General features: G+C 43.0%; 1 protein-coding gene across 1 annotated transcript in view; it reads right to left on the bottom strand.

Annotated features, from left to right (window-relative positions):
* Positions 1 to 12,808, bottom strand: part of c11h7orf57 (chromosome 11 C7orf57 homolog) — an 89,404-nt gene that overhangs the window by 56,865 nt on the left and 19,731 nt on the right. Inside the window, exon 2 of the mRNA XM_078551375.1 lies at positions 1,841 to 1,906. Coding sequence (XP_078407501.1) covers positions 1,841 to 1,871 — 31 coding nt within the window. The 5' untranslated portion in view covers positions 1,872 to 1,906. The remainder of the gene's footprint in view (positions 1 to 1,840; positions 1,907 to 12,808) is intronic.

Genomic DNA, 12,808 nt, shown 5'->3' with positions numbered 1-12,808 from the left:
AATGAATGATTCAATATGGAAGTACAAATGCATTAATTGATATTTTATAACTTGCCGTTGCACATTAAGTTGTAAATAATCTTCAATTTTCATCTTTCCTAAAGGCAATGACATCCTCTGGTACAGTTAGCTGGTAGATGCCCTCTGGTAACTCATCCAAGAGTTATTTAACAATATAATTGTGCTGGGAGGTTAGTTAACCATGGGGAAGACAATCTTATCCACAACCAACTCCCACAGAATTTAGCATTATTCTGAGAATAACTACCAGGAGCAAATGCTCCCCCTCCCTAATGCAAAATGTGATCTCCCCGCTATCACCCCCACATCTGTTATCAGCTAAGATAGCACAAATCATGGATGTAACTTTCTAGGTTTATGTCGTTCAATTTCACCTGAGGCTATGGCCCAGAATTTCTGCTTACACCAGGAACACATCCCCTGATGCCTTCCAGTTCTGACTCCAGTTGAGTTTGCAACTGTTTCTGTGGTCTTATAAAATTACAGTGGCGTTCTGCTGGACCTGGCCAGTAATTTCAGCCCTTATGTCTTTACCATTGGATGAAGTCCAATCCTTTTAAATTTGGGTGAGTTTGGGCTCAGAACTCATACAAGATGGGTATTTTTCTGACAAAGGGAAATTATTTTCTCTGACCGTTATTTGCAGTAGAATTATATACGAGATCCTTATGGACAGGTTTAAAACCTGCTGCAAATGGCAAAAAGAAGAAATCTCCAAAATGTTTTATATTTTCCAAGAACTGACAATTGGTGGAAAATTCAAAACTATTTACTTTTAAAATTACTGGCCCATAATTTCCAGAGCTTCTCATTGTCATCGGACAGCCAGGTGGGCTTTCAAGGCACCAACAACCAAATCATAGTGATAGGGTAATTAAAATAGCCAGGGAAAGGATGTTATGCATTAGTTCAGCTTCAACAGGGACACTCAATCCAACTAAATTGATGAATGTGATGAAATTTGGAGCAGCATTTGGCTATTGATGGGGGCAGAGGCCCTTAAGGAATTGAAGAAAAATAGCATGTAGCTTTAAAATATTTTCCGGAAGGGCATTTGAAGTCAGATTGTGGTGATTGATACTTTCGAGGTTTAATTCCCAGGTAGCCGAGGATCTCCCAGATACACCCTCAGATTTGCCAGTGCACTAAAGGAGTTTGGATGGAATTTGGATGTGGAAGCCGGAAACCTAGCAGATCCAGGTTGTGCTCCCAAATTCTGTCGTCTCTCCCTTCGTGATAGGTAAGTAAGTAGGCAGGACTGAATGCCAAAAAGATTAAAACCATCAAAATTAAAAACAACGGTAAATAATATAGGCAAATTCGTTTCATTAATGTACTTAAGACATTAAACTTAAGATACCGTTTTGTGAATAGTTTTCTGGGTAAAAAAGAAAGCATAAAGGTAAAGCCTCCATCCAGCTCAATATGTGTTTATGGCTTTGTTGTAGAAATACTATGGGGCTGAAAGATTCTACACATACTGTAATCTTTTTGCTAGAACAGTGACATTTGTATTGAAAGCACGATGACATTCCTTCAACACTGCTGGAAGTTTGCTTATTATTGAATTCCCTCTGCTAGTATTAATCCATCATCATATAATCAACATATAAATGAAGCTTAATAGGCAAAATATGATAATTAGAACATACTTTGGTAATGATGGCATTAATAACGGTTTACAAAGAAATAAAGTGTTTTTTTTTAACATGTCATGGTATATTACTGATTTACTTGTTCCAGCAGTAACTTATTTCACTACAAATTGTTAACAACATTGAAATATATACATGGTCTTATAAACTTCAAAACTTCCTACCAGATTGGTCAAAGACTTTACTGTCAGCCATTATTGTCCTTCAGTTGACGAGTGGTTACCTTGGAACTATGTAAAATAAATCTTATTTTAATATTTACACAATACCTGCTGATTGTTTACATTTTAAACCGTAAATCTTTAAATGAATCCCTGCACAAGTTATATATCAACTAAGGTTGTGCTAGGTGCCCTGCATATTCAAAGAATTGCATTCAGTATTCAGCTAGCTCTTGGAAGCAAAGCTCAAAACATTCACCCAAGACTGCATTATCCTCTACATTTATATCTGTTTCAGTTTTCTTGTTTTTCTCTCTCTCACACATAAACACATAAATCACTGACTCCTCTTCGTCAACAGTTCAATATCTATATGAATCAAATGCAAATTTAATTTAAAATGAAAAAATGACCAATACAAAAAACAAATAAGAAAAAGACAAACTCAACTGGTGTATCAAAAATGAAACTCAAGGCAGATTGAATAAAACCTTAGAAAAATAAAATAGGAAGTTAAAAGCAGGAAAGGAAAGAAAATTGTAAAATAAAGGATACAGATTTACGAAACCAAATACAAATCTAATTTAAAATGAAAAATTGAAAGAAAATAAGTTAAGGGGAGGTAACAGAATCAAATGTCATGTCGTCCTCTGTATCTTTGTCTTTAGCAAGGAAGAATATGCTACCCAGGCCACTGTGAAAGAGGAGGTAATTCAAACACGAGGGCCAAAATTTTACGCTCCGCCCCCTCCACCCCTGGTGGGTTCTGAGGCGGTGGGGGCGGAGCATAAAATTGCATGGATGGGATTTCCTCCGGGTTCCTGCCTGCCCCGACCCAGTAGTGATTTTACACTGGGGCAGGCAAGGCCTCAGTAGGGAAGCCTGCCCTTGCTCCAGTTAAGGCCCTTAAATGGCCACTTGATAGCCACTTAGGCACCTTTTCCAGCCCAGCCTCAATTGTTAGGCTGGCGAGCGGATGACAACTCGTGGGGGGGATGCAAAAATAAAGTATGTTTGACCTTAGGTGGCAACGGTGGTGGGGGGGGCCTTCATCAGGGGGTGCTGACTGGGGCACTCTCCCCTTAAGGCCCGATGACCTCTGGACCTCCCTCCCGCTGGCCTGTCCCTTGAGACCCCAATCGCCCCCGTCATGACCCCATAGGCCTTCCCTATCCTCCCCACCCTGGGAGCCCTGCCACTTAGTGGGCCTCTGGTTCCCGGGACTTGGTGCCAGGCAGCTCCCTGCAGTGCCTCTTCTGGCCACTGTAGCACTGTGCTTGGAGGGACTGGAGAGCTGTCCGCCTATCAGATTGGCCAGCAGCTCTCCAAGGCGGGATTTGCTCCCAAGTGAGGGGGTGGAAGTCCCGCCTTATGCCAATAAATGCTCATTACAGTGTAATATGGCTGACCCCTGCATTCCTGAAAGTTCAGCCCTAGAAGAATTTACAATTGATAAGGAGAGGTATTGGATAGGTTATCTGTACTTAAAATTGATAAGGCACTGGGACCAGATGAGGTGCATCCAAGGATATTGAGGTAAGTGAGTGTGAAAATTGTGGGGGCATTGGCCATGATTTTTTAGTCTTCCTTAGGCTGAGGGGCAGTGCCAGAGGACTGGAGAATTGCAGACTTTACACTCTTGTTCAAAAAAGGGTGTAAATATAAGCCCAGCAACTGCAGGGCAGTCAGTTTAACTTTGGTGGTTGGAAAACTTCTAGAAACAATATTTTGGGACAGAATTAATAGTTACATGGAGAAATGTGGGTTAATTAAAGAAAGCCAGCATGGATTTCTTAAATGAAAATCATATTTAACTAACTTGCTGGAGTTTTTTGAAGATATAGCAGAGAGGGTTGATGAGGGCAATGCTGTTGATGTGGTGTACATGGACTTTCAAAAGGTGTTTGATACAATGCCGCACCACAGACTTGTGAGCAAAGTTATAGCTCATGGAATAAATGGGATAGTAGTAACATGGATACGAAATTGGCTCAATGACAGGAAACAGAGAGCAGTGGTTAATGGATGTTTTTTCAGGCTGGAGGAAGGTTTGTAGTGGAGTTCCCCAGGGGTCAGTGTTGGGACCCTTGCTTTTCCTGATATATAATCAATGACCTAGTCATTGCTGTAGAGAGCACAATTTCAAAATTTGCAGATGATATGAAACTTGGAAGCAGAGGATAGCGTAGAACTTCAAAAGAACATAGACAAGTTGGTGGAATGGGAAGACGTGGCAGATGAAGTTCAGTGTGGAGAAATGTGAAGTGATTCATTTTGGTAGGAAGAACATGGAGAGACAAAATAAAATAAAGGTACAACTCAAAGGGGGTGCAGGAGCAGAGGGACCTGGGTGGATTTGTGCATAAGTCATTGAAGGTGGGAGGATAGGCTGAGAGAGTGGTTAATAAAGCATACAGTATCCAAGGCTTTATTATTATGGGCATAGAGTACAAGAGCAAGGAGGTTATAATCTTTAGAATGATCACCCTAAACAGGGCGCTTTCGTGCCTTTGGAGACGGTGTGTTTGGCCAGTTCCCCTGGCAGCATAAGGTAGACGGCACTCTGGATCTCTCTGGCCAAGATGGTGTGGCACTTGTCGTGAGTGAGGTGTGAAGCCTCAAAGGCGATGCGCTTAAAGATGTCGACAACGAAGGAATTCATAGCACTCATGGCCTTGGATGAGATCCTGAAGGAAGGGTGGACCTGGGTCAGCACCTTGTACATGTGAGTGGAATAGCTCTGCTTGCGAAATTTCCTCCGCTTCTTGGGTGGCATTTTGGTGACTTTAGTCAGTGATTGCTTCGATGCCTTGCACCACCCTTAGCCACAGCCACCACCTCAGGCATTCCACTCGACTTGGACCAACTCAAGTCAGCAGCTTCTATAAGACACTAGTTGAGTCTCAGCTGGAGTATTACGTCCAGTCTGGGAGGAGCACTTTAGGAAGGATGTGAAGGCATTGGAGAGAGTAAAAAGAAGGAATTCATGAGAATGGTTCCAGGAATGGTGAACTTCAGTTATGAAGATAGATTGGAGAAGTTAGGATGGTTTTCTTTGGAGAATAGAAGGCTGAGAGGAGTTCAGATAGGATATTCAAAATCATGAGGGCTCTGGAGAGAGTAGTTAGGGCGAAACTGTTCATATTCCTGAAAAGATCGAGAATGAGAGGGCACAGATTTAAAGTAATTAGCAAAAGAAGCAAAAGCGACATGAGAAAAATGTTTACAAAGTGAGTGGTTAAGGTCCAGAATGCACTGCCTAAGAGTGTGGTGGAGACAGGTTCAGTCGAGACATTCAAAAGAAAATTCGATTGTTCTTCTTCAAATAACAATGTGCTGGTTATGGGACGAAGGCAGGAGAATGGCACTAAGTGAAATGCTCATTTGGAGTGTAGTTGTCAACACTATGGGCCGAATGGCCTCCTTCTGCATTTTAACAATTCTGTAATTCTTTGTTTTACAATTTTCTCTCCTTTACTGGCCTAATTCTGGAACGTGTTCTGATGTCACAGGAACAGCAACAGGAGTTGAAGCTTTAGCATGAGGACTGAGACCAAGTAGAGGCTGGGATTGTGGAGTGCCTTCTTTCGGAGATTTTTAGAACCCAAAGCAGCTTTAGTAGTGAGGCTGGGAGAAGCATTGTGGTCTGTGGTGAAAATGGGAAACAGTATGACTGCTCATTAAGTGAAGATGGAGTAACTTGCATCTGCTCTTGAACAATGCTAAAGGCCTTCTTCAGTTTGTCTTTTCCACCATTTATGGTGGTTACATTATTGAACTAGTAAACCAAAGGACTAGACTAATGATCCTGAGACATAAGTTCAAATCCCATGAAGGCAGTTGGGGGATTTTTAATTTAATTAATCTGGAATAAAAGGATGGTATTAGTAATGATGACTATGAAACTACTGGATTGTTGTTTTGAAAAAAAAAATCTGGTTCACGAATGTCCTCCAGAAAAGTAAATCTGCCATTTTATCCGTTCTGGTCTGAAAGTGATTCCAGACCCACTGCAATGTGGATGACTGTTAATTGCCCTCTGAAATGGCCGAGCAAGCCACTCAGTTCTACACAAGAAGTTGGCCCACCATCAACCTCTCAAAGGCAATTAGAGATGGGCAATAAATGTTGGCCTTGCCAGTTATACCCACATCCCATTAATGAATAAAAATAACATTTGTTATAAGATTTGTCAAGCATTAAACAATCAGATTGCACATGATTTTCAGACAGTGGCACTCATAAGTCAACCTGTGACAACTTGAATTTGCTCCCAATACGTTTTCCCATTCTTTCTGCTAAGGGGAGCTTCCATAGGCAGGCCTGCTATTCCTATCATCAGAAACATAAACTGAAATGTTTGGTATCTGGTACACAGTATGCCAATGGGAAAACAAACTTTGCATCTATTGTAAACTTGCTGTGCATAGTACTGAGGATTCTAGTATGCATTACATCACTTAGCACATATATTAGCCATATCAAACATTTTCTTAACATCCATTGAATAGATATGTTCACAAATAAAAAGTTATTTGCAAAAACATGCAAGTTATTGAACAGTTCAGAAGAGAATCAGGAGTCTGCAAATAGTTTACAAAGTTTTAATCAAACAAAGGCTTAAAGCTTTCCTCATATAATTTGAGAGAAAGTATTTGTCAGGAAGAAATTGAACAATCTTATCCTGAACAAAAAGAAATACAATAGACTTTGTACCAGTTATGAAAGCACAAATTACTGATTTCACCTCTACAATAGAACAAAATAAATGAAACTGCTGACATAAGGAATGTGCTGACTTTTTATATTCTTAATCCATTTGAAAAATGGGCACTGGTGTTGACAGTCAGGATAACAATACCACTAAAAATGAAAGCTAGAAATACAGAGGCATTTGGATTACCATATGCGGCATCTGATGAACCTAAGTATACACTGGTAATTTTAACAGTTTCAATCCATAATAGACATATTACGTGTTATATCCAACTCTTGTTCAAAGCATCTTTATTTATTTCAATTGATTTATTTCAGATCAAAAACGAGCAATCTTCTTGCTGCAGCACACATCCTAATCAATATGATAACATGTTAAGTTACTTTGTCCGCTTGAAAGGAATTCTGTGTCAGTGACCCTGAAATATCACTGATGACCATGCTGTTTTAAAGCTGGTATTTTTAAAATCAAGTGAAGCACAAGAGAAACAATGGGCAAATTTCATTTTGGGCACAATATTGCGATCGTTATTGGCAAATGAGATTTTTAGAAAGCAATATTAGCATGGCATAGTCACACAAATAATACTGGCCTTAAGATATTGTGGAAAGCCAAGCTAATAATTGATCCTGTTAGTCAATAAACTCAGAAGTGACCAAATCGATTTGAAACAAAATATAGATGTGGACTTCATGAAGAGGCCAGTCTTTTCTACTGCCAACAAGATGCGTTCATCCTAATTTTGTGTGTCTTTTTGAGAGGCAACTTCCTGTGTCAGCTCCATTTCACTAAACTCTTCATGACATTTCTGCATTTCCACCCTCTTTATTTTTGATGCCCTCCCTGCTATCTTTTCTTTCAAAGCCCCCAACACATGTTAACTTTTTTTTATTCATTCATGGGATGTGAGCTTCCCTGGCTGGGCCACCATTTATTGCCCATCCCTAGTTGCCCTTGAGAAGGTGGTATGAGCTGCCTTCGTGAAACACTGCAGTCCATGTGGTGTAGGTACACCCACAGTGCTGTTAGGAAGGGAGTTCCAGGACTTTGACCCAGCGACAGTGAAGGAACAGCGATATATTTCTAAGTCAAGATGGTGAGTGACTTGGATGGGAACTTCCAGGTGATGGTGTTCCCATCTATTTGCTGCCCTTGTCCTTCTAGATGGTAGTGCTTGTGGGTTTGGAAGGTGCTGGCGAAGGAGCCTTGGTAACTTCCTGCAGTGCATCTGGTAGATGGTACACACTGCTGTTACTGTGCATCGGCAGTGGAGGGAGTGAATGTTTGTGGATGTGATGCCACACTAGGTCAAATGCTGCCCTGATGTCAAGGGTAGTCGCTCTCACCTCACCTCTGGAGTTTAGCTCCTCTGTCTGTGTTTGAACCAAGGTTGTAATGAGGTCAGGAGCTGAGTTATCCTGGCAGAACCCAAACTAAGCTTCAGTGAGCAGGTTGTGCTAAGCAAGTGCCGCTTGATAGCACTGTTGATGACCCCTTCCATCATTTTACTGATGATTGTGATTAGACTGATGGGGCGGAAATTGGTCGGGTTGGATTTGTCCTGCTTTTTGTGTACAGGACCTACCTGGGCAATTTTCCACATTGCTGGGTAGATGCCAGTATTGTGGCTGTACTGGAACAGCTTGGTTAGGGGCGCGGCAAGTTCAGGAGCATGTCTTCAGTACAATTGCCAGAATATTGTCAGGGCCCATAGTCTTTGCAGTATCCAGTTTGTGCAGTATCGCAGTTTGTGGGGATGGGGTAAGAAGAGTGAAAAAGGAAAATGCAATGGTTTGTACTAAACAGCAGTTACACAACTGTCATGACTGCCTTAATCATTAGGTATCAAATAGTCATGTCCGTTATCCAATTCCTTAAAAGCGGCTGTTAATAACAAACCTGGGAGTAGATTGCCCCCTAACTGGGGAATATTGAATCCTATAGGAAGACCGAAACAGAGAGAGAGAGTCTGCAAAGACATGATAACAATGGACTGAAGTCATACATTTGAAAGCAAATTTCCTTGAGAGATGAGATTCTTCTATCATAATAGCATTACCTTGATATTACAATTCTTCATGGAAGCCAAAGATACACCATGTTCAACGCAAAGCTTTTTGTTGTTTGAATTCACTAACAGTGCTTTTCAAAGAGCTATAAATTCAAAGCTGTGCAAGTTGCAATATGGGCTGCTCGTCATTTTTATTCTCTGCTCCTTGCACAAATAAAACTTCTGTGGGGAGAAATTCCAATTGGTGAAGTTCATGTAATGCACTATTACTACATTCCTGTGTGTGTTATTTTTAATCTAATAGACTTCAATCTACTTAAAATAGATGAGTTAAATAATTGTGGTAATATCAATATAACATTCCTGCATTCATTATTTTAAGTAATTGTGCGTACATGAACTTTACTGATGAGAATTTTTACTCTTAGGGGGTCAAGTGATATGTTTGATCACTTCCTTGGTAAAAATGAACTTAAGTATATTCCTGTCTTCAGTTTTTTCTTAGCCAGTCACAAACCTAAATGTAGTCCACATTTAATCAGTGCTATTTCAGATTGTTGTCATGCTGCATTTTGATGAGATTGGCGCCATCTACCGCTTGAAATTCTTTAATGCAATATTACTGTCCAGACTGAGTATTCGGAGTACTACAAAACACCAGTTCCCTGGAGACCTAATTAAACTCTTGATAATTTCTTGCTCTCTGGCTGCTGTTCCAGAAAATGATAGAAAAAGTGATAGAAACATGCTTGAAGGTTAGTGGTCAAAGAATCCACTTTAGATGCACTGTCTGATGAGGCTTCTCTTTCAATAGGTTGGATGCAGATATCACTGGTGCCACCGCTGCATGCAGAGCTACATTATATCAAATACTTGTCCAATATTTTCACTGCGGATGGCAATGGATTCTGCTGTGACCTCTGTATGTCTCAGGTGCTCCAAAATGGTTCTCAATGCATCTAGATAAGTACAATTGGGCGGGGGGAGTAGTAGCCACAGCCCACGATTTTGCCTAAGGTGGGCTGCTAATTGGCTGGAGCACGGGCTTGGTGGCCAGTTAGCGGAGGCGGGCACAGGATGAACCCTTCAAGTGAGGACCAGATTTAAAGGCATGAGGCAGCTATTATTGTGGCAGTATTGTGCATTGCAATGGAAGCCTGGGGTCAGCAGGTGGAGAGGCAGACATCTAGCAACCATAGCAGGGTTTACATTTGCAGCCTTTGAAGTTATGTTGGAGGCGGTATATGAGAGGCATGGGGTCTTATTTCCAGACAGTGTTTGGACGGGTGCCATCTCCAGCCAAAGTAGGCCTGACTGAAGGTGACAGAAAATGTCAGTAGTCACAGTGTTGTCCAGAGGTCCAGGGTGCAATGCCAGGTTGCAATGTGACAACATCCAGATGTCAGGCCTCCAGGTCTGCAGCCGCCAACAGACATATCAGCTGAGTAGCCTGAGGGTGCATGTGTACTCCTGAACATGAAAGGTAAATGTGCCCAGAGTACTTACTGATCCCTCAGCAAGGCCCAGAGCTATAGTGCTGTGAAGGACCTGGCAGCACTGATACATACAGTTTCTTATTTAAAAGATCCAGTGGCTTGGTCAGAAAGGCCAGCATTGCCTTATCTCTCTTTTTTTTTTGTCCTTGCAGAAGAGGCTGCACAATGCGAGGCGAGGGGTGCCCACAGGAGGAGGAGTGTCCCAGCTCACCATCCTCATAGCCATGGCAAAGGCAGTCATGGACATCACCAGTTGCCACATGACCAATTGGGCAATGGAGAGATGGGCATATCTGGAGGACAGTGAAAATATATTGAGATCTGTAGATGAAGAGGGTGGAGTGCACTCCTCCCCATCCTTTAGCATGACAAAACTTTGGCTGCATTAGAAAACCTCAGCTCTGCAGAGAGTTCTGCTGTCAGCAGCGAGTTCTCATGATCTCCTTTGTATGACTCTCAAAGTGTCAGTCATAGAGGGGAGAGCAAAAGTACGGCAGTACTATTAAGAATCTGAACCAGCAGAATCAGCACCGTCACATCTTTCACCTTCCGCACTGCCGCAGATACACTCATATCTGTGGGTCCTCCTGCGCAGTTCAAAAGGGTGGCACTGGGTGAGCAGCACGGTACTGATGAGCAAGAGGAGGTGATAGATGCAAAGACAATTGTGCGCAGTCCCCCTTGGAGGATGGAGGACAGACACAGCCCTGCTCAGCTGGACCCAGATGCAGGGCCTCAGAAGCAGGGTGACTCTACTTTGACCAGCAGTAAGAGATGTGTACTCACATGTTGGAATTCCCTTAGGCAGTGTGAGGTCATGGGCTGGGAATGGAGGTGTTCATTCAGCTCATATGCACCACCATGACTCAGGACTTTGAATGCATGAGCTCTTCCATTGAGAGAGTAGCCAATTCATGGAGAACATATGACGCAGTACTAGGACTGGATACAGGAACAACACACAGAGTGCATGCAATGCTTTGCAGTATTAACCTGTCAATGGCTGATGGCACAAAGAAGCATGGAGTGCATGCCAATTGCACGCCAGCTGGCGGTCACCTCCAGCGATGCAGAGCACCATTATCATCATTGGTCTCCTTGGCCCCTCTGACTGAGGGATCATCTATGCAGCAAGACTCTGTGACAGAGACTGCTCCTGAATTGATGCCGGTGCAGCAGCCAGTGAAGGTGTCTCCACTGGCACCTAATCGACAAGAATGAATGCCATATCTCAGCCTCAAGCATACACACATGAGCACACTGCGTCCACATCATCTGAGGTGACAAAGGGAGGAGCCCTGTGTGGATGTGGCCAAAAGCAATGGTCAACATGTGGGTCAGACCACTGAGTGGTTCAATGGGATATATTTCACTTGTAAACATGCTCATTATAATTTATTAATAGTAGTGGTAATGATTCTAGATGTGTGAGCTTCCATTCCTTATTGGCATAACTGAAAAACAGCAAGAGGTGGTGAAGGAAAGCTGTGGTCCTTGAGGGGGACACAGACACCTGGAGAGATGTGCATCGGCGATAAAAGTCGATCTATTCAAGATTGAGTTTACAATGGATGAGTCCTCAGAGGCAGCTCAAAGTTAGTTCCAGACGATGCCGTCCTCCTAGGTTAGAAGGGCTCAGCTAAAACGTGTCTGGATCAGATATTCCAGGACACAGAGCAATTTCACAAGACCTTCAGTCCTGCGCCATCTCTGGCTACTTCCCTGCATAGCTTGGGCATCCATCTGCTCTGCATCTTTCTCTTCTTCCTCTTCCTCTGATGAGCTGTGTCATTCCAGGGCCTCATCTTCTTCAAGGTCCAGATCTCTCTGGAGACCATGTTATGGAGAGTACAGCAAACCACCACAATGCACAAGATCCTTGCAGGGGAGTACTGCAAGGAGCCACCCTACCAGATTAGGCAGTGGGATTGCATCATCAGAAGCTCAATGGTGGTCTTGTGTGCAGATGGCTTCAATTGTAGTGCCTCTGTCACTGTGTATAGGTGCTATGTAAAGGGATGAATAGCCATCTCTTCGAGGGCCCTTGTCCCCCTAGAATCCATCCACAAAGTTTGTGTGGTGGAATGAAGAGCTGCAGAACCCTGGATTGGTGGAGGAGAAGGCATCATGGCAGTTGCCAGACTAGCAAGCACACACATGCAGGAAGCCCTTGTTGTGGTCACAGACCAGTTGAAAGCTGAGGAAGTGGAAGGCTTTGATGGTGATGAATCTCATTGGCCACTCACATGGCACCTTTATTGGCTACATGGGTGTAATGGATTATGTCCTGCATGGCGGGAAAATCCCACTGTCCTTTGTGCCTGTGAGACCCCATTAGTCTCAAAATGGATGCACTGCCCTGCTTTTGTAAACAGGGCATCATTGGTCTGTGAGATGCAGTGGTGTGCTTCCATTGAGAGATGTCACCGAGGTCCACAGCTGATCCTTGGAAGGAGCCTAAGGCGAAGAAGCTCAAGGCAACAATGACTTTGAGGGCCACCAGCAGGACTTAGTGAGCAGTGCTGCGAGATGTGAGGTCTTCCATGAAGAGGGCACAAATCTCAGTGACCATCTAGATAGGCACAGTTTCCTGTAGCACCGGTTCTCCAAATTGTCCAGGTAGCTGCTTCTTCAGTAGTGGTTTGGCCTATGTTGCCTTCCTGCCCTCATTCCACTCCTCTGCCCTCATGCCCAGGTTCAGCATCTGCTACTGAGGATGTTGATCCTCATCGCCACTTGCCTCAATA

This window comes from Cetorhinus maximus, chromosome 11 (genome assembly GCF_964194155.1).
Source record: "Cetorhinus maximus chromosome 11, sCetMax3.hap1.1, whole genome shotgun sequence".
Taxonomy (NCBI): domain Eukaryota; kingdom Metazoa; phylum Chordata; class Chondrichthyes; order Lamniformes; family Cetorhinidae; genus Cetorhinus; species Cetorhinus maximus.
The sequence above is the reverse complement of the archived record's forward strand: the minus strand, read 5'-3'. Positions and strand labels throughout refer to the sequence as shown.